The sequence below is a fragment of the Furipterus horrens genome, unplaced genomic scaffold (genome assembly GCF_987537825.1).
Source record: "Furipterus horrens unplaced genomic scaffold, mFurHor1.1.pri manual_scaffold_17, whole genome shotgun sequence".
NCBI classification, from domain to species: Eukaryota; Metazoa; Chordata; class Mammalia; order Chiroptera; family Furipteridae; genus Furipterus; species Furipterus horrens.
The window spans coordinates 113813080-113838279 of NW_028327187.1; the positions used below are offsets into that span (position 1 = coordinate 113813080).

At 44.8% G+C, this 25200-nt stretch overlaps 1 protein-coding gene and 1 pseudogene across 1 annotated transcript; one reads left to right on the plus strand and one right to left on the minus strand.

Annotated features, from left to right (window-relative positions):
* Positions 1–10706: 10706 nt before the first annotated feature.
* LOC149991873 (gamma-aminobutyric acid receptor-associated protein-like 2 pseudogene) lies at positions 10707–11514 on the plus strand (annotated as a pseudogene).
* A 3368-nt stretch (positions 11515–14882) lies between these two features.
* On the minus strand, positions 14883–16810 carry TMSB4X (thymosin beta 4 X-linked). The gene is made up of 3 exons (XM_090265422.1): positions 16726–16810; positions 15705–15817; positions 14883–15307 (listed from the first exon to the last, which is right to left on the minus strand). The coding sequence occupies exons 2-3, from the start codon at positions 15802–15804 to the stop codon at positions 15273–15275; spliced, it is 135 nt and encodes a 44-aa protein (XP_090121548.1). The 5' UTR covers positions 15805–15817; positions 16726–16810; the 3' UTR covers positions 14883–15272.
* Between the last annotated feature and the right edge of the window lie 8390 nt (positions 16811–25200).

Genomic DNA, 25200 nt, shown 5'->3' on the forward strand with positions numbered 1-25200 from the left:
CAGTTGGGCTGTCAGTGATTTGCTTGCTATACCATTTCTAGGCCATTATATCCACTACAGTGTAACATGTTGATGGATAATGAAAAATCAGGGGTATCCACTTGGGTGGTCTGGCAAGAATTCAGTTTAAAGTAAATATAAGCTCTCTGGAGATATCCACCATGAGGAATGTTCTTTTTAAAGCTCATTGTTTGTTTTAATCCAATGGAAAAAAAAGAGATAAAAACTGAGGAGTGAGATCTATAAAGAGAAACTACAAATATTAAGACTGGCAAATGGAAAAATGACAGCCAGGGAATTGACTGAAGGCCAAGTCCACCTTTCACATTGTCCTGGTGAAACTCTCATTGAAATGAAGAGTTAAGGCCCACCTGAGCACAGTATCTTAGTTTAATTCAGTAAATCTTAATGAATAATCTATAAGTGTATGTCCTTACTGTTTTCAAATACAGCTTTTCTAGTTACATGACTACATACACAAACACACACACACACACACACACACACACAAAAACCATAGACAAGTGCAAAGAAGAATATCCAAACAATTTAAAAACAAATCTACCACCCATTTAACTAATTTTTTCAGTTTTTAAGGAGAGCTTACATTAGGAGGTTTATTACAATAAAACCTCCAAACTTTTTGAACTGGAAGAGTCAAGTAAGGTTAATAACCCAACATCTAACTACAGAGCTATGGCAACTCTAATCTAATCTAGAAGGGTCATGACCAAGACCACCCAGATTCTCACATGTCCAATCAGGATGAGAAATCAGTCTTCTAACTTGTAGTTTTGTTCATAAAGGGCAAAATATTTCAGGCAATCACTCTAAGCAAGAACCAAAATGTGTCCTCAGCCCTGGAAGAGCTATGATTTACAAAATACCAGCTTCTGTACCAAATGAGACCTTGACGCTGAAAAGAATTAGTGTTCCTTAAGGCCTGTAGCTCTCTAATTACAGAGAGGATCTGTAGACTTACCCCCAGAGGTTTTAATATTGCTACCTTAATTTATAGCTGTGCTTTAATTTTAATAGTCAAATGAAAGTTTTAATTATGAGCAAGCAGGTCTTCATATGGAAAGATAGCGCTGCCGGCTGTCCTCTGAGAAAACATGCTTTCAGTCATTTTCCAGCAGTGGGGTGGGGGGCGGGGCAGGGCGGAACCACAGTGACTATTAACCCTTTTTGACTCAAACAGTGTACATTTGCACAAGATCGCTAGACAAAGCTAGACTACAGCTATGGAATCAATAGAATTAACAAATCCACGTCAAACTGATAGTCTTGATTTTAGCTGCTTTAGACACTCAATAGTCTGCCACGTACTAGTATAAACAGAAGATGAGTCTTTATTGTGTTAACAGTTGGTATGTGCAATCATTGGAAATGAGAAATATTGAATTATTTGAAGAAATCTATGTTAAATACTTGGTATCCAGTTAAAAGATGTTATCGTCTGTTTTTTTTTGGTTTATGTAATGTCTTTAAATAAAACTTGTATTGAGATAATTTTATATTTATAGAAGTTTGCAAAAACAGGACAAAGTTCCCATGTATCCCTCACTCATTTTCCTCTATTGTTAACACCTTCCATCAGCATGGCACGTTTGTCACAGCTGAGAAACTAACAATGGTATTTTACTATTAACTAAACTCAGGACTTCATTTCTATGCCACCAGTATTTTTCCATTAATCGTCCTCTTTCCGTCCCCAAATTCAATCGAGGACACCACGTTGCATTTAGTCAACATGTCTGCTCAGTCTGCTCTGGGCTATGACAGCTTCTTCATTTTCCCATATTTTTTCATGACCTTCAGAACTTTGACCAGTGCCAGTCAGGAATTTTATAGAATGGCCCTGAATCTGGGTTTGCCTGATGTTTTTCTCATTAGAGCTAGGGTATTTTTATTTCTTTATTATTTTTTTTTGTAAGAGCAAAAGTACCCTTCTTATTACAAGCTATTGGAGGTTACCCGGTATCTGCATAACATCACTGGTGGTGTCTGACAAGTTTCTCCACTATATTGTTACCGTTTTCCCCTTCCCCGTCTAGACTCTATTCCTTACAAGTGAGGGACTAAATCTAGCCCGTCCTCAAGTGTCTGTATGGGGTTGAGGGGAGCACTCGTCTGCCTGTCCTGGAGGGAGCATAGTTTGGAATTACTCTGTAAGGAAGATGTGTTTCCCCCGCCGAGATGTTATCTTTTAATGCCCAAAGCACGGCAACCAGGCAACTTTGCGTTCAGAGAAAACTTCACTTGAAATTCAATAATCCATCAGAGACATTTTAATGAAAGTCCATTATTGCCAGACATTCTGTTCTTTCAGGAAAATTTCACCTAGCCTTCCAAGTAAAGGTAGACATTTCGCTGTCTGATTAATGATGAACTTGAGATAGAAAAAGAAATGAAAGAGTCAAGGCAAAAAGAAGTGAAGAAACCCTGGCTGGTGTGGCTCAGTGGATTGAGCGTTGGCCTGCGAACCAAGTGTCGCTGGTTCGATTCCCAGTCAGGGCACATAACTAGGTTGCACGTCAGGTCCCCAGTTGGGGGCGTCAGTGAGAGGCAACCACACAGTGGAAAAAAAAAAAAAAAAAGAAGAGAAGAGCATGAGAAGAAGAAGAAGAGGCCATATAAAATGCCTACCTGCTGGCATGATTGGTTATCACCTGCCAAGAGACATCGTGTCCCCTCAGCAGGAGAGAACTCCCTCCCCCCGTCTCCCACCCAGGGCAGTAGCTCTACAGGTCACCTTAACCAGAGACAGACTTTTGCCTGGTTATTAGTCTACTAATCAATGGTCATTATGCTTTTTGCATTTGAGTTCTCAATCTTTCTTAAAAACATTAATTATTTATTTATTCTTAGAGAGAGGAAAGGGAGGGAGAAACAGAGAGAGAAACACTGATGTGTAAGAAAAACATCAACCCGTTGCCTCTCGCACGCCCCCAACTGGGGACCAGGTCCGCAACCTAGGCATGTGCTCTGACCGGGAATCAAACTGGAATCCCCTTGGTTTGTAGAACAATGCCCAACCCACCAAGCCACACCAGTCGGGGTTAATTTGGGGGTGCTGAGATTAGAATGGGGCCCATGTAGGGTTCCTGGGGTAGGTGGCAAAGGTCTGTTTCTTTTGTTGTTTTTTAAAATTTATTTATTCCATTACAGTTGTCGCACTTCTTTTGTTATTTTTTAATCCTTACTGAAGATATGTTTTTGTTGATTTTTTTTTTTTTGGAGAGAGTGGAAGGGAGAGAGAGAGAGAAAAACATCAACGTGAGAGAGAAGCCTCGATCGGCTACCCCCCATGCCAAAATCAGCCAGTCAGAGAGAGACAATTACCATATGATCTCGCTTATGTGTGGGACCCAATGAACAAAACAACATAACAAACAAAATAGAGACACACAAAACACACTGACAGCCATCAGAGGGGAGGGCGTTAGGGGGTCGGATGAAAAGGGCGACGGGTTTGGGAAAGGAACAGACAACAGGATGGTGATGGCCAGAGGGAAAGTGGGGCGGAGGAGGAAGCAGTGGGCAAAGCGGGGATAAATGGAGATGGGAAGGGACTTGATTCTGGGCGGTGAGAGCACAATGCAGCGTGCGGACGGTGTGTTATTGAGTTGTACACTTGGAACCTGCATGGTTTCGTGAACCAATGTGACCCCATGTTAAGTAAAAAAAGATAACTAAAAAAAATGTTTAGGAATACTACATTAGAAAGATGACTTAAATACCAGTTGTGTAACAAGAGGGGAAATAAATTTATGTGCTCATGCATATATAGTGGAGGCTAAACGTGAAACTAGTAAAAGGCGTCACCCAAAGGGAGCAAGGGAAATCAGTTGAATGGGAATATGCTTCTCATATTGTTTTAATATTTGAACCATATAAATGCATTGTGTGTTCAAAACTTTTACCCCAGTCTTGGCAGATGAAGACAACGCTCTAACCAGTTGCCCTACGCAGCCAGGTTCAATCCAGTCAGGGCACATACAAGAATCCACCGACGAATGCATAAATAAGTGCAACAACAAAGCAATCTCTCTGTTAAAAAAAAATAAATCAAATTTTAAAAATTAAATAAAGCACTTTTAAAAGGTCAGCTGCTCCCGACTGGAGACTCTGCCTCCTTTGAGGATATATGCCCATTCAAATCAGACTTTTCCCTGGTTCCCATACAAATCCGAAGCAAGGGTGTCTTTAAAATGACTCTGGGGGTGAGTCATTGCTCAGGTATGCGGCTGCCTTAACACTGGCCTCAAGCCTCAGAGAGAATAGGGTACAATTGTTATAAGCAAATGGCAGCATTTGGATGAAAACATTTTTTCCACGTAGAAAAGGAGAGCGAGCCAGACATCCTTGAAGCTCTACCTTTGATTCCTCTCGTGCCAGCACAGGGAAGGTGTGTTTGACCAGTAGAGCAGGTGATGTTTGTTTAAGTCTTGCTGAAATGAAGGCACCTGACTGGAGTCAAACTCGAAATTCTAAAGGCACTTCTGGGTTCTCAGAGAAAAGGGCAGAAGCCTTCTTCCCGTCTGCGTTACAGAAACGGTGCTAAAGGCCTCACCCTGTTATCCCAGTTCTGTCCAGTTGTCCTTTACAAGGCAAATACCCTTTGTCCTTCAGGGACCTGCATAGGCTCTGCCTCTGCCATCCCTCAACATTTCAAGCCTTTGCTGTAGCCACGCAGAAATAATAATGAGCAATTTCTCTGAAGAATATTTAATCAACATTAACATTAACGTTCTAGTTTGAACTGAATGTGAATGTGATTTACATATAGGCAACTGTATTATTCTTGAAAATCACAGCCATGATGTGACAATGTGCATTGCTACAAACAAGCCCTAAACTGACTCTCGAAGAGGAAATGACAGCACACGACCCTATCAGCCACATTTCGAAAGGACCTTTGAAAATATTTCTTATAGCTTGGCCGATAAGGGTGACTTGAGCCTGGCAGAACAAGTCTACATATATAAGATGCTTTTATTTTTAATACTGTTAGCATATAAATTCTGAAATTGCATTTGTTGGTTTATACATATAATATGGAGCACACAAAAATAAGTACATTAGAAGAAATAAGTTAGAAATTCACTTTTTTTAATTAAAAATTTTTATTTATTTATTTTTAGACAGGGAGGAAAAGAGGAGAGGAAGAGAAAAAGAGAGAAACATTGATTGATTTGTTGCCCTTCCAGGCCCTCCACCGGGGACCTGGTCTGCAACCCAGGCATATGCCTGACTGGGAATCGAACTGGCGACCTTCTGGTTTATGGGATGATGCCCAACCCGCTTCGCCACACCAGCCAAGGCAGAAATTCACCTTTTTGCTGACATCATAGAAACAATCGATTCGGGCAAGAATTATCGATAAATGTCCAAACTATTTGATGAAAGTGTGATGAGGAACAGATTTGAATCTCAAACTACTCCCCCACGGGTTACTTATTAATTACAAAGTGGAAAGCAATAATTGTATAACACACGCACCTGGTGGCAACCCTGGAAACAAGAGATGAATGGGATAAACTGACAGTGATGAGCCCCCTCCTGTGTGAGGCCCTGAGGAGGACACAACATCCCTTAGGGGGCATTCCTACCAGAAATTATCTGATTCTAATCATGAAAAACCATCAAGCAAAGCCAAATTGAGAGAAGTTCTACAAAGCAGCTGGTCTGTACCCTTCAAAAATATGAATGTCTTGCAGGTCAAAGGACAGTGGAGGACTGTTTCAGATTAAAGAGACAGAGCAACTAAATGCAATGTGCGATCCTGGAGTGGATGCTCGGGAGGAGGAGGAAGGCTGGAGTCAAAGACATTAATGGAACTGGTGAAATTTCAATATGGAGTTTATATTGGATAATAGTGGTGTTGTATCCGTGTGAAGTTTCCTGAAGTTGATCGTTGTACTGTGGTTATGTAAGAGAACGTCATTATAAAAGCGACCATCTATTGAGCTCGGACAATGTCCCAGTTGCACAGACCCCTTCAACCCTCACAAGACCACGTGTTAGGAGCATTCCGTCCTTCCCTTTGCAGAGGAGAAAAGTCGAGCTCAGAGACGTTATGAAGTGTCTGCAAGGTTGCACAGCTTCTAGAAAGCTAACCAGGAACAGGTGACAAGTTTAGCGGCGACAACTTGGAAGTGTGTCATTCCGTGTGTTAGCACCTGGGAGCCCGAATGAAGAAATGGAAAACAGGCTCTCGGAGGGGACTCGGGTCTGTGGGGTGCAAGATGACTTCAGCAGGGCACGAGCGGGAGGAGGGTTAGGGTCGATGTGAAGGGCTTGGTTAAGAGTGGAAACCAGGCTGAGAAAAGAAAGGAAATGAGATCGCGAGCAGACAAGAGGTGGGGAGTGGATGTCTTGATAAATGTCACTCTGACTCACACTGAGAAAACGTTTACATCACAGGCCAGTAAACACGCTACACACTCCCATATAAATAACTGAAACAGAGGTTTGATTAAACAGTACTTACCATTACCTTGCAGGGGAGTCTGGTCATTCCTGTTCTGTTTCTCTTCGGGGATTTTTTTTTTTTTTTTTTGCTTGTTCGGTTTTGGGGTTTTTTGGTTTTTTTTTTTTTTTAATTGTTTTTAATTCTGGCAAGAATCAACTGACTTGATTTCCTGAAACTGGAAGAGGACGCAGCCTGTGGTTTGAAAACGCCGCCTCTAGGGTGTGGCCCCAGCACTGCGGTTGTGGGGTCGGGGTGGGGGGCGAAGGTTAGGGTGGCCGTCAGCGGCCTGCCGCGGAGCCTCCTCCCTTAGCCTTCCGTCCTTTGCTCAGCCGAGGTCCCTGACCATTTTGTTCACCTGGTCCCAGGACCTAATGCCCTAGGTACCCCTCGCATCATAATAAGGTCCTGAAAAGAATCACCTGCATTACACAGAGCGGCGTCAGGGGCCCCTCACAGCTGGCCTCTGTCAAGCCAAATGCCACAGAAATTCTGAACATTACATAGGCGTCACCATACATAGGCGTCAGTTTCCAGGAGAGGAGCAGAGAGAAAAGAAATGGTAGCTGTTTCAGAGAAATATGGTCACAAGTGTGGAGTAGCCTTCCTTGGGAACAGATGCTTCTTGATGTCCGTTCGAGTCCATGAAGCTCACCTCTTTCTCATCAGAAGAGTTAATTCTGTGGAACTTGGGTGGCACACCTAAAAAGCGCTACTTTTGGGTATTCATCTCTCCTGCTGGGAAACCTCAAGCCCTATTTCAGAAAAGCGGCCCCGATTGCATGAAGGTTCCACACGGTAGTGGCCACTGTGTTTGTTCTTGGTGCACATGTGTATTCATGCATCTCTGCTAGAACGCAAGGCTGTCATGGAGAAGGTCACTGGAGCCTAAGAGGAGTGCCCGAGGCGCATGTGCAGGGCTTCGAGGACTGGTGCTTGGCTATATGAACTCACGGCGCTCTCGCCTTCCCAGCTCAAGTTAACAATCATTTTTGAAGTGCCAAGTTCAGGGTTGTACATTATAGTGCTTTCTTCAAATAATCAAGTTTGCATTCTTTTTTACTTTATTCACTTTCTAATTTTCAGGACAGGCCTCTCCAACTACTTATAATAGGGTATATACTTATATTCCCAGATGGCATTTTTCACTTGCCTCGAAGACATTGCAAATTACTACACCAGCGTAATTCCATTCTTCTATGACCACCCATGCTATTCTTCTCTGTAATCACCGTAAACATGTAACCAATCCCAAACCTCAGCTGTCCCTTTCATTGCATGCCCCTTCGTTTCCATTTACTCATGGTTCCCTATTAATCTTTATACCATGGAGTAACTTTCTTATTAATAAGAATAAAGCAAAAACAAACTGCAACCATCTTCCCTCCTCCCACAAACCCAGTCAGTCAGTAAAATATCCCTGCCTGCAGTCCTGATTACCTGTTTGCCACTTCAACCGTCACAGCGTAATGCCTCCACCAGAAGATCTATTGGTCACCATTCCTAGTAGTTTCAATGATGGCCCCCCAAAAGCTGTATCCGTGTTAAATCCCTAGAAGCTGTGAATATTAACTTATTTGGAAAAGTTTTTGCAGAGGTAGGTAAGGATCATGAGATGAGATTATCCTGGTTTAGCCAGGTGAGCCCTAAATCCAACGACTAACGTCCTTAGAAGAGAAACAAGAGCAGAGGTTAGAGACAGGGAACGGCACACAGAGACAAAGGCGGACATTGGAATTACGCAGGCACAAGCCAAGGGACTCCTGGAGCCACTAGAAGCTGGGAGAGGCAGGAAGGATCCTCCCCTAGTGTCTTCGGAGGGAATGTGGCCTGCCAATACCTTTTATTGGGGGGGGGGAGGGGCTTATTTTTATTTTTATTTATTTTAATTTTTTTTGTTGAATTTATTGGGGTGACATTGGTTAACAAAGTTATATAGATTTCAGGTGCACAATTCTACAACATATCATCTGTATATTGTATTGTGTGTTCACGACCTCAAGTCTCCTTCCATCACCATTTATTCTCTTCTTTAACCTCTTCTACCTCCTTCCACCCCCCTTTCCCTCTGCTAAGCACCGACACCTTGAGGTTGGACTTCCGGCTTCTGGAAATGTGAGAGAATGAATTTTTGTTGTTATAGCAGCCTCAGGAAACTATACATATTAGATGATCAGCTTCTAATGTGCAAACCCTAGTATAAGGCACTGTAAACCTCAGAGACCCCACCAAAAATTATAATTTTAACCATTTCAAATATTTTTACCCTCTGTCCATACCATTATAAAAACTGGTAGCAAATGAACATGAAAAGTGTTTCTAATATAGAGGTGTTATAGCCGGTCTTACTGAAATGCACACTAGGCAATACCAATAAAAGTATGATTTATTACCATCTCATACTAGGTTAATGTAACACTGATAATCTGCCTTTTCAATGACAAGCATGAACAGCTTCTTCTTTGCTCTTCCCTCTGTATAGCTACATTCTGAACAGGAAGAGTCTACAAGTTGTCTCATGTGGGCTAAACGATTTTACTTCTGATATCTCCTAATGGCCTAAAGGTAACTTTCAAATTCCTTAGCCAGGCATAGGGGCCCTTCACAATCTGTGTTCAGTTCCTCTTCCAGTCCAATGTAGAGCTCAGTGAACAGTTGTTCGGTAAGTGAACAGATCTACAGCTCATTGGTTCCTGCTGTCTATGACGAGTCACACACATAGGTCTGCCTCTCCCATCAGGCTCAGGTTGGTTCATCTTCCTACTCGCAGCATCTAGGAAAGAGTTGGGACCACAGGATGTGCCCAGCAAAGGTTTGTTGAGTAAATAGAAAATGATACTTTACACCCTCCACGCAAGCCATTCCTTCAGGTTGAAATAACTGGATGGCACTCGATATATAGATAGTATAATATATATTTAACCTGATGAAATAGCTTTGTTTCTAGATTGGGAAAACACTATCACAAAGTATCTGTGTAGCCAAAGGGTATCAGCCACTTTCAAAGCTCAGTGTGGTAATGAGGAAAGGCATAACTTCCTGTGGTTTGACAATATGTGACAGGAATCGCTCCAAGATCAAGACAGGAAAAGATGAGGAACATAACTTGTCCCTCTCTGGTGAAGCTCAAAGCTGTAGAATCCTACCAAACAAATGTGACCCGGCTGTCAGTCCTTGAGGTGCTATACTTACCGATATCCTCACGTGTTCATTTTGCTACAATCTCTGAGAGAATGTCAAAATTCGAGTGACCAGTTCTGTCCCCAACAATCTAACAGTTGAATTGGAGAAAGAAAGCTGACAAGGGGAAGGGTAAAAATTTAGCAATAAGAAGCGTTTCTCAGGAAATTCAGCATCTACATCATAAAATCCTAGAAAAAGATTTTAAAATAATGTCCATTCAGTCCGTTCCTAAATCTTGGGCATGCCTGATAATGGGGTCATAAAAGATAAAAGGCAAGAGTTATTAAGCCAAATCTTTCTATGCTGATAAAATGTTTGTGGTGCAAAGAATCAGTTGGTTTCCATCAAATTTCACTCCATTGAACTTCTGGAGGAATTTTAATGTAATCATTATAGAGGCATTTGGGAAAAAGTCCACACTCATGTAAAAAATAGATCTTAACACTCACTTAAAAACTCAAAGCCCTTAGGTTCAGCATTCACCCTAGAAATGGAAAAGAATAACTTTTTAGCATTTTCCACTCAGACTCAGATGAAAAAGGCATCTTTAACCAAAGGAAGACACATGAGGACAGGGACTATGTCTTCTTATTTATGACTGTATCTCTGTGGCAATCAAAATACCAGGCATGTACTGGGCCGTCAATAAATATTGGTGAAGTAAACTAATGACTCAGGGCTCTAGCTCAATAATATGTAGTTGGCTGTAAGCATTGATTCAAAAATAAGCACAACCAACGGCAGTGGCAAATTAGCATTCAAAACTCTGCAAATGTTTGTAAATATATGTATAGTTAAAGTTGTGCTAGCTCGCATGACATTCATGTATCCAATGATACCCCCGAACAAGCAGGTTAAGTGAAGTCTCCACCAATTAAAAGGGGAAAGCGCACATTGAAGGCCTAGTATGTGTCCATTGTGACACTATTGGACATAAGAGAATAGACCAACATGGTCCCACCGCCACTGCTGCTGCTGTGGTTACAGCTCTGAGCTCCAGCTCCATGGCTCCCAGAGCTGGTTGAGTCCCTTCCCCGCTGCCGCCCTGATGCAGGTGTGTAAGGAGGACCACTGTCAAGAACACAGATGCGTGGAATCCGCGAAGATCGGAGCGAAATATCCCGACCGGGTTCCGGTGAGTGTGGAACAAGTCTCAGGCTCTCGGATTGTTGACACTGACAAACGGAAGTATCTGGTACCATCTGACATCACTGTGGATCATCAGGAAAAGGACCCAGCTTCCTTGTTGTGAGAAACGCTCACAATAAAAACTGGGCCACAGGACTTGAGCAGTAAACCGAGGCCTTTATTCACGAGTCTGCAGAGCCGGGCGCACCCTCACAGCCAGGAGAATGTGCGCGTCAAGTAGACACAGATGGCTGGTTTTATAGTCTTGGCTTCCCCACCCTGAAATTGCCACGGCAAAGCGAAATTGACCAGCCTCCTCGCCCTAAAGTGAGAGCGATTAGCTTCCCCGCCCTAACGCAATTAGCTCCCCCTCCCCTCTCCTTCTTCCCCGTTTCTCCATTACTGGTTACTCCGGAGTTACAATCTAACACGGTTATCTAATTGCCCCTTCTGGTTTGTAGATATGCCGGTGCTGTCAATTCCCTTCTCAGGGACCCTCTAATTACATTTGCCCTTTGTTACTAATGACTTTTTTACTGGTTTGGGAGTCACTATGTCCTTGTTTCTAACATTGTGAAACGGCCGTCTTCCTGTTTGTGCATAAGGCAGTCCCACAGTCCATCCTAACCGTGGGACACCTTTACGAGAGGGGAGAAGATGGCTTCTTGTGTGTGGCTTACAGCAAAGAGGACACGTTTGTTTTCCTTCTGAGAGCCCATCTGGGCTAGGTGTGCCGTACCTGCTCGTGTATCTCGTAAACAGGCAGCTGTTTTCAGTTACCTCGCCAGAATCTCTTCACGTTAGACCTATTCGTGCATTTGTAACTGGACTGATTTCTGAATGCATTGGAAGGTTTTCTATTTCCTTAGACCCATAAATGATCACCCAGTTTTTCTTTTTGTGCACTGTCCTCGGGGCTATACTCCCCAGAGATCTTGTTCCTCTGGGAGTCCCATTTAACGGAGGCATTTCCATAGTGACGGGGATGGGTGCGGCATTCGAGCGAGAGGGAGGGAAATGATGCACTTATTCTGGTTTATGCGGCAAGTGCTCGATGGTTAAGTATGAAAAGCACCCAAATGAAATCCTTAGCAATCAGAACACTTGCTTCCCTGCGTGTTGCCACCTGCCAGTCAGTTGGACTGAGCTAATCTGTTCCTCTTTCTGAAACTATTAAGGTAACTAATTAACAGTAAACGTTCCTCCTGTAAAGGCGAGAGAGAGAGACAGAGAGCGAGAGAGAGAGAGAGAGAGACAGAGAGACAGAGAGAGAGAGAGACAGAGAGAGAAAGAGAAAGAAACATATTAATATGAACATACAGTGCACAGCCCCTGCCCACAAGTCTCAGAAACCGAGAGCAGGGACGGCCCTAGTACCATAATGTGACTAGAGAGAGAAAAGGAAAAAATAAGCCACGTTATAAGTACACATTTTAGAAACATTTTCTCCTTTGCTTACCTCATTGCACATCTCTGTCTTGAGTTTGTCATGTAGTCTCTTCTCATTACGTGCAAATAAAATGTAATAGCTGAACTTCAAATTGCTGTGTTTAATTCTCTTAAGATTGCAGTGCAAGCCACTCCTAAGAGGGAGAAACTGGGGGTGGAGGATTGGGTATGTATTTTTTTTCTCTTGCTAGGCCAGTGAAGGTGTCACTAGGGTAAATCAAGCTTTAAGTGCTTTTAACATTGTGAAACAATGTTTTGGATTTACATTCTTAAACTAAGAAAGGCTGAACAGGTTTTTTTTTTTTTTTTTTTTTTTTTGGCTACAATGTTGGTTCCAAAACTCTCTGTTCTTTCCAGTAAGCAGAAAAATTGGCCCCATACAATGAGACAGAATAGAAAGTTATTTTATTTTTGTGTCTGGAGGACTTAGACGCTCATTTAGGGAAGTAAACAGATCTTCCTGGTGCATTTAAAGGAGACAATATCTAAGCCCCAGGGCGTCGGGTGGGTGCTTGATTACTACAGATTGAAGAGGCCCAGGACAGCAGAGAGGCTGGGAGTTTCTTAGGACTTGCATGCCCCCTGTCCCCTGCACACTCAACCCCCGCCCCATACACTGGATCCTTGCACACGTCGTAGTCCAAGAGCTGTGTTGTTCTGGAAGAATAGATTTAAAATTCCACCCTTCAGAAGGCTGCAAACGTGGCAGCGGTGGTTGAGGGATCTGTGAGATTTAAAACTGAATGAGTCTGCCATCAGAGCCTCTGGTGTGCCTCTTTTCACTTCCTCTATTTTGCTTTATTCGGTCTGATCAATTCAAAATTTGCACAAGTCCCAGACAGGACCGTATGGCCTTTAGCTCTTAAGTTCTCCTGGCCTGTTTCCTCCTGGGGGTGGGGGTGGGGGTGGGGGTGGGGGTGGGGAGGGAGTCAAAGATGCAGGGCTTCGGGGGCTCCTTCATTTGGATTTATCCCCCATCCTAATGGTAAACCTTAGAAAGATTGTCCTCTCCAAGCTCTATCTCCTGAATAGCAGTGTAAATTCTCAGACTGACTCATAAATACTCCCAGCCTTTCTGGGAAGAGTCTCTCCTGGGAAGAAAAAAGAATTCTCTTCCCCCAACAAATAAAAAAAAAAAAAAAAAGAAATGTAGCCTCTCCCACCCCCCCAACCCCATTCCCATGCAGTTTAGTGTGGTATGTGCAGAAGCTTCTGAATTTGCCCATCCCACAAATACTTAGCAGCCAAAATTAAATTATTACCAGATTTTTCATTTCATTTTTTTTCTGCTACGTTTTAGCTTGAACCCCAGGAGAGACAGGTCTTTTCTTCCATCACTTGATTTCATGAATCATCCCTTTCCCCTTAATGCTCATTTTTATTTTTAAACTGAGGAACGTGGGAGTTAATTTAAAATCCTATTTCATTCTTGCATTACAGTATTTGAAAAATGCACACAGCAAAAACCTATAGAGCCTGGTTTATGTCTGTGCCTTGGGCATTTTCCTTCTGCCCACACCCTTCCTTGCGGGGGGGGGGGGCTGGGGGCGGACCAGGGTTGGAGGGCCTGCTCCCAGCAGTTTGTCCTCACTCTGTCCTCCAAGGATGGAGCAGGCTGTGGGACTTCTGGTTTTGTAGCCCAGGTCCAAGTCCCTTGCCTTGCAATGCAGATAAAGGCTTCTAGCAGCTGGTGCAGTGGATTGACTAAACCACAGGTAAATGGTTTCCTGTGTATTTCTCAAAATAAGTGTTGAGCAAAGGAAATGAAATCGGCTGGTTTAATAATGATCAGCAATTTGCCCCTTCAAAGAGGATGTTTTCCTAAATTCGGGGTAGGAGGGGGCTTAACTTCTTGGATACTTGCCCTGTGAACCTTAGCTTTGCAAAGATATTGGGTACATTACCATCTTAAATGTTTCCAATTAAAACTGATACCCTATTGCCTTTTCTGCACATTAATTGCCCCCAAACAGGTCCTGCCTTTAACCCAAAGCCACCAGTTCCAATAGGTACTTCTAAGTGATTGAGAATTAACTCCTCAGAAAGGCAAGCCCTGGAGAAGAGCCAATGAAATCCTAGTCCTGCTAGTGCCCAAGGCTCAAATAGAATTCCTAAGTTCTATTTATTAATCATAAACACTTATTTTATAAAGGAAGTTTTAAATATTGATTTCTAATTAGAACCAGCCATTAGATGAAGGAAAACATGTGTTATTTTTTCACAAAGCAGCTGTTTAAAATATATCTTGGGCAGGACTGCTTAAATTCTAAATTCTATTTAGCCCATTACAATGTTGGTAATGGGCCAAATAGCCAAGTTCCCCCCTTTGACACCTAAAAACACTGCTGTGAGTTATCACATTTTCTTGACCCGATACATTTCAGCATCAGGCTTTGCCAAACTGCAAATATTTTTCAACCCTTTCATACAATTCATGCTAGGAATTCAACCAGCCTAAAGAAACGACCTCCCAGTTACCTAGTGTAGATGAGAGTTCACATACCTGGGGTGAAATCCCCTATACCAGATGTTTCGTCTTTTATTGCTCCCCCCCGAGGTCCCAAGGCAGCCCCCTTTCCCAAAGGTTTCACCTGAGAATAAGCCACTCCCGCTCCTTCCAAGCACTTAACAGTCACACCAAGCCAGGTTTTAAAACTTTATTTGCATATTAAAAAAATTGTGCATTCCAATAATTAAAATCATTTTAACAAAAAAAAAAATGGCACTGATTAAACTGCATTTTACAGCCTGCAGGACACCTTGGACCAGCTTGGTTTTTACTCTAGATTTCACTGTCGACCCGCCCAGCTCCTTCCTTCACCAACATGCAAGTTCTTTCCCTTCCCCGCCAGCCGGACAGGCAGATGGGAGAGGCAGGTGCGGCCTTCGTTGTCAGTAGTTCTGATGTGAAAAGGGGCAGCAGTCATTTAAACTGATCCAACCTCTTTGCATCTTACAAAGTTAAACAGCTAAAAGAAGTAAAATAAGAAGGCAATGCTTGTGGAATGTACAGTGCATATTGGCGGTGCGGGCCTCATTACGATTCGCCTGCTTGCTTCTCCTGTTCAATGGCTGCGGTCAGAAAAAAAAAGATGGAGATCGGTTATGCGGAGTCCGTGTGGCCTAGTATAACATTACACTTTAAAACATCTTTCCGAATTGTAAAAATGCTACAAGTTATCAATAGGCATTTCATGCTGAAGGTTGATATTAAATAGGAACAAATGCCAGGTAAAAGCATATGCATAGTTATACAGTATATTAAACGCTGCATCATTGAATTATTAAGGCCCTGTGTTTGTTGGCTGCATAACATTTTTAATTAACCTTTCCAGGCCACATTCATCAGAAGCTGTCGGCTCTTCCCCCTCCCTCCCCCCTTCTTCCTCCGGCCCCTCCCATCCTGCGCCCTACCCACCCGTCACTCCCGCCCAGCCTTTTGGGGGGGGGGGGCGTCGCTAGAGCTTACTTTCTTTGGAAGGCAGTGGATTTTTCTCTTGCGTTTCTGTCTTCTTCAATTTCGACTTATCGAATTTCTCAATCTCGGCCATATCGGGTTTGTCAGACATGGTTGCGAGGAAGCTGCAGATACAAAGCCAGAGCGAGGGTGAGGGCCAAGCCACCCGGTCTCGTTTCTCCAGCTCAGAAGTGCGCTTTGGCCCTCGAATCTGCTGCCTGAAACCCCACCCCCGCCTCCTTCCGCAGTCATTCACGGCTAAAATCCTCCCTACAAAAATAAAGCCGCACTGGAAAGATGGCTCTCGTATTAGAAGACCCACTGAGCGCTGCGGGTAACTGCAACATTCCAACATCAAAATCTGGCTAGGAGGAGAGAACGGCTAGTTTATGGGGAAGAAAATCGAGTAAAAATCCTTAAAATGACGCCAAGACCGCACATAAAAGCGTTTCCACGCGCGGCCTGCGCTGCTTTCCTTTGTGACAAAGGCGGCGCCTCGGACCACCGCCCTACCCGCTTCCTCCCTGGCGCGCCACGATGCAGCCAGCCAGCCGCACAAAGCTGCCCCCGCCCCCTGCCCCTCCCTCATCTGCACCCGGGGGCAATCCGGCAGCCTCTGCGCCCAGTCCCCTGCAAGGAGGCCGGTTTACGTTCCCCAGAACGGCCCGGGAGGCCACCGAGGCTAGAGGGGAGATTAATGAACGTGACTCCGGGCTAGGGTGGGTGTGAGCTGGAACAAAGAATCTTTCTGTTCCCGATTTATCGCCGCCTAAGAGGCAACAGAGAATGCCTTCCGGGGGACAAGGAAGAAAAACCCGTTCCCTGGAAGCTGTCTAGCAAAACTCCAGGGTTTTTTTCTTTAATTTAAAATCCCCCCACTGCCCACCCCGTTACGCAGCATCTGCAAAGTTTTGGCAGCTGCCCCAGCTCCCCAAGGCAGCCCTGGCCGGGAGGGCCACTGGGACTCGGCTTTAGGGACGCGGGCAGCGGGTAGGGAGGAAGCCGACCCTATCGCGGGGGCCCCGGGGCTCACCGGAGCGGAGGTGCGCGAGGAAGAGAAGTCCGACGTGCTCAGTGACTGCCGCCGAGTGCCGGACGGGGGCGGCGGGCACCGTTATATGCGCGCTCCTATGTAAATGAGGTGATGTCACCGCCCGACCGCTTTAACTCCTTCGCGTTGGGTCTCGGGTGGCCTCCGTGGCGGCGGCGGGGCCACCTGGCGTTAGGGGCGCCCGCCTGCGTCCACCAAAGCACCCTAACCGCAACAAGGATGGAAAAAAATACGCCAAGCAAAACCCCAGCCTCCAAACACGTCCTTCATAGTGTACTCTCCCCTTCTATGTCTGTTTTATCATAATGGATGTTTGCAACAGCCTTGCAAACCTGCTCTTCGGGACTGGAGCAGGGTAACTAAGGGCCTGAGTGGTACCCGGGGGACAGGCGTTCCTTTACTGCAAATCTGGCTTTGTCTGATGTAGCGGTCCCCAAGCGAGGGTAAGGTGTAGCCTCGCAGGCGGGCCTCGCCCGCTTCAGGGGTGCGATTCCCGTGACTCAGCTTACAGGCCAGTGGAGGACACTCGCCCCACCCGGCCCTCTTTGTCTCGTCGTCCTCGGTGTTCCTTCTGACTTGGGTGGGAGATACGTTACCCTAAAGTGAATTTTTTTTTAATGCACCGTGACATGTTTTTTTTTTTTTTTCCATCACTCTACTGTTGTGAGCACCCAAATGAAATATCTAGAATATTTGCTGGCTTGAAATTAATTTATCTGGAGTTTATAAAGTTCAATGCCTCCCTCTCCCCTTAGAAAAATAAGTCAGGTTCAAGCTCTGCTATTGACTTACAGCTTGACACTGAGAAAGTTCTTTTACTTTCCTGTTCCTTATTTTCCTAAATTATAAAAGTGACTGCTAAGAGGCCTGCAGTGAATGCCAAGTACAAGCAATCCCATTATGTCTAAAATCTGAAGATTAAATTTAAAAATCGAACTCTATTTTGAAGGGAGGCCTTTTCAGCACCAGACGTTTGCGAAGCGCGCTCCTCAGTTCCATCCAGAAATATGGGAGATTTAGGTAGCGAGAAGCAATTTTCAAAATGGCACCTGACTCTGTGAGCAGCAATGACCACCCTGCTGCTGAAACTAGTAACGAATGCCACGCCCTGCGCCTGCAAATAGCAAGGTAGAGGAAAAAGACCTGCAGGTTGAAAAGGGCCTCCTTAAGATTGTTCTGAGGTGCAAAACAGCAGGTGCACAGTACTTTTTCCCCCCTTCTACACCCTGAGGGACTGTTTCCACAAATCCCTTGCTAATCACGTTTCTCCCGTGGACACTTTGTCTACTGTTTGTAGACCCTTAAAAGCCAGTGCAGGGGCAGCTCAGACTTCCCCATTTTTAAATCCACTTAACTTCCTTCTTCTTGGGGTACACGGGAGGGGCAGCCTCGGCTGTCTGGTCCCCCAGCTCATGCTCTGGTGGCTGGCTGCCATCCTGCTCTGGACCTTCCGGGGCAGACACAGGATGTCACCTCTCTGGATACAGGACCCCTGACTCTCCCCGAGTTGGCTGGCCTGAAGAGAGTCCACTTCGTTGTGAAAACTCATGAAAGATCACGCAGGGTGCATTTCTGGCCCACATCAGCTGCCAGCTGCGGCATACCGACACCATTTCTGCGTGTTCTACGACTCCCCCTTCACCCCGCCCAGGGCCATCCAGAACTGAGTCTTTCTTCCCACTGCTAGCTTGTTGCTTCTCCTCAAGGCTTTGGCCTTGGAAAGGCATAGGCCTTGCTGAAGCACTGTCTCCAAAGGAGATGCAGGAGGGGAAATGTGTAAACCCGTCAAGACTTCAGCTAGTTTGCTAACAAGCAGCCTTCCACTGTGTCGGCCTACCGATAGGGAGAGAGTAGGTGGGTCCATGGAGGAAGGGCAAGGGATGGAGGTGTGCTGTACTGGGTTTGTCCCACCAGCTTCTCAGGAGCCTAATGGGAGTGAAAAGGAGACAGGGAGGCAGATAAAAGGAAATACAAACTGAAAGAAGATTCTTAAGAGTTGTGTGACCCTGGCCGTGTTCACTAACTTTTCTGGTCCTGATGTTTCTCATTTGTAAAAAGGGATAATTTCCGTGCCTGTCTCCCAGGGTTGTTTGGAGACCTAAATGCTTAGGACTGTGTATGACAATAAACAAGTTGTATTATTTTTGTGAGGAGAAAAGGTTGAGAAAAATAATAAAAATATGTCAGTGTTGGGCATTAAGTAAAAAGTTAAGATGTTTTTTGTATTAGCTATTTCTCATAAACTACTAGTAAAAATGAGAAAATTTGCTAGCTTTTCAGTAAATAAAAAAAAAAAAAGACTCCTGCCCTGGGTGGTGTGGCTCACTTGGGCATCATCCCGCAAAGCAAAGTGTCCCCAGTTTGATTCCTGGTCAGGGCACATGCCCGGGTTGCGGTTTTAGTCCTGGGTCAGGGCATGTGTGAAAGGCAACAGATCGATGTTTCTCTCTCACATTCATGTTTCTCTCTCCCCTTCCTCCCTTTGCTCTAAAAATGCAAACCAAACAAAAATCCCTATTGACTGATGCGTTCAAAGAGTCAGGCATTGGAATAGTGCTTTGCATTTGTTTTGGCCTTTCATGCCTACGTCACTCTGTGAGGAGAGGTTTACAGATGGGAAAACTGAGGCCTGGAGAACCATTGTTGTGATACCTTGACTGGTAGCTACTGTCTGTTCTTTATGCTGAGGGTACGTAACAGTCTTTACCTCCGTGCCCCTGAGGGAGGCTGTGCCCGAGAGCCCCCAGGGAGAGAGAGGTGGGCGCCTTTGTCTCCCACAGTGGCTGGCAGGTAGTACAGAAGTTGCCCGCTAAACAGTTAAAATATTATATGAAACAGATTTGTTCAAATGAGGAAGTTGCTTGAAATCAACTTCGCCCAGCTCTGAACCTGTGACCCTAGCCCCCTTGTTTTCCTCTCCAGATAATTAACTCCTTTCAGTACTAATGTTTCGGACATCAGGGACAATTCCTGCTTCATGGAAGCTACCGTCTATAAATGGTTAGCTCGTGCTAGACATAACCACTGTGGGGTGGGGGCTCTCCAATCCTAATGGGAAAGACAGGCTTAGAGAGTCAAAAGAACTTCGGGGTGCCAGGGCTCTCTGGTGGGAGATGAGTAATGAGCGCACCAACAGCTGCCCTACCTTCCTGCTCTTGAGGGCCCCAGCACCCTGTGAAAAATGTGCCTAAGTGAGCCACAATGGAGGGTGGCCCCCCTTGAAGCCTGTGTCCGGAAGCGGTGTGAGGGCACAGTGTATTTTATTTTGCTTTCCAGGGTGCGCCTGGGACTGATTTGTAGCCATTTCCAATCCTGGGGCAACAACCACCGAGGTCTGAGTTCATGAATATTAGTCCTATTATTTTTAACCTATTACATTTTGTGCAGAGCACTGGCCGGAAGAAGAGGAGGGACAGAGGAACAGTGACAATAGCAAGGCTCCTAACTCTCTGCTTTCTCAAGCCCAGGTCCCTTTGTCTGCATTTCAAGGCTTCTTACCACCTGCTCCCACCTGCCTGCAGCCCACTTTCCCCTGTGGCCCCACAATTTCCATATGTTTACCTAAATCCCCTTAAAGACACAGGCTGAGTGCTCCCTTAAAACAGGGAGGGAAAGGCTGTTTGGTCGGACCATCTGTATACAACCTCGAATTCAGTTTACTGCTGAAGAAACAGCTCAGGGAATTTCAGCATTTTGTTTGGAGATCAAAGCCCCAGGTCTATCTACCAGTTGTGCGTAAGTCCTCGTGTTGCAGTCCATCTCTGCCTTTCATTCAGCTGAAATGTCCTCCAGGATTCCCACCTGTGGCGGCTCCACACGGGGCTCAGGGCAACGGAAGAGAAGGTCCCTTCGGCCAGTGTGCTAAAAACGAGCGGAGGATGACAGAAAAGCAGAGTTCAGGAACACTCTAGAGAACATCGAAGGTCCTGCTGCTAAATTGCCTCTCTGCTTTGTAGATCTGTTGGAATCTGAGAGGCAAAAAGAACTTTCAAGGGGATCTCATTCAACCGAGCTCCCTTCTGTGGCTTGAATTTGCCGTTCCAACATCCCCTCCAAGTGGTTGCTCTGCCTCTGCACAGCAAGGGCAAGAATAGGAAGGCAGAGGAACTTCAAGTGATATGCAGCAGCTTAGTTTGCCCAGGGCTTATGTTGAATGAGAGAAAGGGACAGAAAGTAATGAAAGGCAGGCAGGGGCCAGGTTGGAGAATAAAAATAATAACAACATCAATCAGGACTATAATAATGGCATTAATAATAGTGAACATTGTTTGAATGAGTACCGTATACCAGGGAGCTTCCTTCAATTCTGACATAATCCCATGGGAGAGGCACTGTGACTTTTCTCCATTGCAGGGGTGGGAATCCTGGAACCATGAAATCAATTAGGCAAAACCACACAGTGAAAGCCAGAAGCAGGGTCTGAACTCAGCCTGGCTGGCTCAGAAGCTCCCTCATTTTAACACTACACTGTTCTGGACTCCCAAGCTAAGACCTCTGGACATTGTTCTATAAATCATCCAACTTTTCCATCATTAAAACTTTTAAATGTAGCTATTGTAGTCATAGATCATAAAATTAAAAACCTGCCTGCTCCAATTCTCAAGTTGTTTCGCTACAGAAATTCAATCTGCTCTTTTTGCGCCCAATGCACTCGCAATAAAGGGAATTCTTCATCTAGAACATTGCTAGTTTCACACAGCTTTTCACTACTTTACTATTTTTCCCAGCAGTCATTCATATTACATTGGTTTCTAAAAGCTCAGTAGGTCAATAACATATTGAAAGAGGAGGTATCACATACTCCCAGTAGCCTTCTGTGTTAAAAATGATTAACTTTTTACTCCATCATGAAAGAGAATTATCATTAGGAAGTAATAAGTGTTCATATATTTTAATGTGCTTCTTCTGCGGATGTCAAAGCTTTTTTTTTTTAATAGAATATAGTTCTCCCAGATCATCAGCACAAGGTGGTTAATGACTTAATGGTGAGGAAAATGAAGTGCAGGTGGGCAACAGACAAAATCTCACATTTGAGGGGATTCCTCACAGAGGCCAAAGTCAACTCTGGCGTTCTCTCTTCTCCAAGTCTGGCTGCACCACGGCACGGGTGTGGGGCCTGCGCAGTTGCACAAGGCCCCACACTCACAAAGGTCCCGTCCTTGGCTCAATGCTATGCCGCTGCCATCCCGGCCTCCTTGATTTTGAACCAAGGCCCTGCGTTTTCATTTTGCACTGCATCCCCAAGTGATGAAGCCAGTCCTGCCACTCTTGCTTGCTTTTCCTGTGCTCCGCCAGCGCCCCTGGCTTTTCCCAGGACCCAGGAATGAGCCCAGCTACTCAGGCGCCTGCTCCCCTGCCTAGCTCCCTGTCCGCTCATTCCCGCCTACGCTGCCCGAGCGTGGCAAGGGGCGCACAGGGTGCTTCAGCCTGCTCCCCTTCTGCTAAGCCTCAGTCTGAGCCGAGCTGGCCTGGGCATGGGTGACCTGGGGGAGTCACCACCTGTTCCTAGGGCCTGCGCCAGATGCACCTACCAGTTCTCGTTCCTACTTTTCTGCCAGATTATTTTTTCCTGTCACAAGGGGGCCTCAGCTCTCAGCTTACTTGTGCATCAGAATTGACTGGCAGGTACTAAAGCCAGGGAAGGAGCAAGCCCTTACCATCATCTCTGCCCACCCCACCCCCCAATTTTCTCTGATCCCTGCACTCACAGGATCCTTCCCAGGGGAAGAATTCCGTAGACATCATTGCCGCCAAAGCAAGAAGAGGAGGATGTCGTCTCCTAACATGAAGGCCAAACACAGGGTTAATGAAAGCACCAGGAAAAGGACTCTTGAGTTCCAGTTTTATACTGTGTGATTTACAGCCAGGACCCAACTGTCTGGTACAGATGATGGACATCTGCCACCCATAGACACTACAATTACCAAGTCTCACTTTAGGGAATAGATTCAACTAAAGATTTAAAAGTTAGTCATAGTCTTCGAGAAGTCAAACATTAAATTACCATATGACCCAGCAATTTCTCTCCTGGGTATATCCCCAAAAGAATCAAAAGCAGGCATTCCAACTAACACTTGTACTCTTCCTTCTTTATAGCAGCACCATTCCAGGAGCCAAAAAGTGGAAGCAACCCAAGTGTCTACTGAAGGATGAATGGACGAATGAAACATGGCCCATTCACACGATGGAATAGTATTCACCCATGAAAAGGAATGGAGTCCTGCCGCATGCTATGACACGAGAGGGCCTTAAAAACGTGCTCAGTAAAAGGAGCCAGACACAGAGGACCGCCTGTTGTATGATTCCGTTTATATGAAATGTCCAGAATGAGCACAGAGACAGAAGATAGATGAGCGGCTACTGGGAGCTGACGGGAGGCGGGGAAAGGAACTGACTACTGAAGAAGGTGATGAAAATGTTCGGCAACTGGGCAGAGGTGGTGGTTGTACAACATGAAACCGGACTGCTCACTTCAAAATGGTTAATTTGATGTTATGCAAATTTTGTCTCATTAAAAATTGCAGAAAAAGAAAAAGGAAAAAGAAAGTAAAGTAAGTCATGGTCCCATCTCCTGACACCTCAGTATCTTGTTATAAGGAGATGGGAGGGGAGTGAGACCCCAAGTTTTTTTTTTTTTTAATATTTTTAATGAAAGAATGCTCATGTGTTAACATCTGGCTTTATAAATCTTTTTCTTTTTAAGATTTTATTTATTTATTTTTAGAGAGACAGGGAGGGAGGGAGAAAGAGAGAGAGAGAAACATCTATGTGAGAGAGAAACATAGATCCATTGCCTCTCACATGCCCCCAACCGGGAACCTGGTTCACAACCCAGGCATGTGTTCTGATGGGGAATGGAACCAGTGACCCTTTGGTTCATATTCTGGTGCTCAATCCACTCAGCCACGCCAGCCAGGGTAGATTCCAGATTCTGAACTCTTTTTGTGCCATGGCAATTTGATGAAGCATATACGCCCTTTCTTGGAATTATGTAACTGTATAAAATAAAAAATCTGGTATCACTAATGAAAGGAATTATATTTCCATACAGTTACCAAAAGAGTTTTTAACACGGTGATAAAGTAATATATATGCTTCTCTCTGCAGTAAATAACACAATCTAGTAGCAGGTCTCATACCCAGTGATCGGTGTATAGATATCTGCAAAATGTTAACAGGTACAAAAATATCTGTGATTTTTGTTGTTGATACAATCATAAGAACTCCTAATATCACAGAGGTTTCTTGCTGTTGTGGACTGAACATTTGTCTAAACGAAGGAGGCTGTCATAAGCCAGGAAGGGGCTTCTCACCAGGGACTGAATCTGCCAGCACCTTGATCTTGGGCTCCCAGCCTCCAGAACTGTAAGAAATAAATGTCTGTTGTTTACCCATCCAGTTGATGGTATTTTGTTATAGCAGCCCAAGCTAAGAGACTTGCCTACATGCATATCTGGAGAAAATGCTAATGATCATTGAAGGTTAATGAAAAGAAAGATATCATTTTTCCTCTCTAAGGTCACTAGCTTTGTGGATTTTCTCCAAAGGTCTCTGGGATGTCTGTACACCCCAGTCTATTTAAAAGAGGGGTTCTCAAACTAGAGCAAGTCACCATCAGGGTTTCTGAAAGAGAATGGAAGAGATGGGTGGCATGGCTGTCAACGAACGGGATAAACTCCTGAATAGCTCTACTTCGGAAATGTGGTTTACATTTCCCCCTGCGTGTTCTCTACAAGGCCTAAATCCCACAGTTTGTACCAACAGACTACCTAAAAGGGTTTAGGCATCAGCTCAGTGGAACCAGTAAACTGGACAACAGCTGAGAGAGAGAGAGAGAGAGAGAGAGAGAGAGAGAGAGAGAGAGAGAGAGAGAGAGAGAAAAGAAAAGGAAGACTGTCTTGAAGGTGTCATGTTACGTTCTGGGCTTTAGTTAAGTCCTTAGGTAATACAACTCGGATTTATCTGGTGCTTGTACATTTTGTCAATGCGTTTTCTCATCTTTTGTGTCCTTTGCATGTTAAAGCAGCCCTTATGCAGATAAAGGGGCTAGGTGTTGGCATCAGTTTTCCACAGAAGGTAGCGCAGCACAGCGAGGTTAAGAGACCTACCCAAGGGTATTCAGCTGGTTAGCAGAGCCAAGACCTCAAACTAAAACTCCTTACTTTGAACTATGGGCCCATATAGTCCGTTTGACGCGATTTTAGTAGCTAGAGCTCAGATCCCCCATACTTCAGGGGCAGGATTATATATCCACGATGAGAAGGAGCCAAATTCAGTCATTTATGAAACTCAGCCATCTCAGGCAGAATTAGAAGTAAGTCGGGGATGCTTTGGGTTACTAGGCTTGTTCCCCATGCTAAGTGAGAGCACACCTGCCTTTGTTGTGGCAGCGGCGGCGCTGGTGATGCTGCTGTTTGTTTGGTTAGTTGTTCTCAATATTATTATCATTATTTTGTC

Bases quoted from the DNA above. Each gene is read 5' to 3' on its own strand.
- TMSB4X (XM_090265422.1), bottom strand. From the start codon at position 15,804: ATGTCTGACAAACCCGATATGGCCGAGATTGAGAAATTCGATAAGTCG. The intron at 15,308-15,704 runs GTAAGCTCTAGC...TTCTGACCGCAG, and splicing joins TCCACTGCCTTCCAAAGAAA to CCATTGAACAGGAGAAGCAA.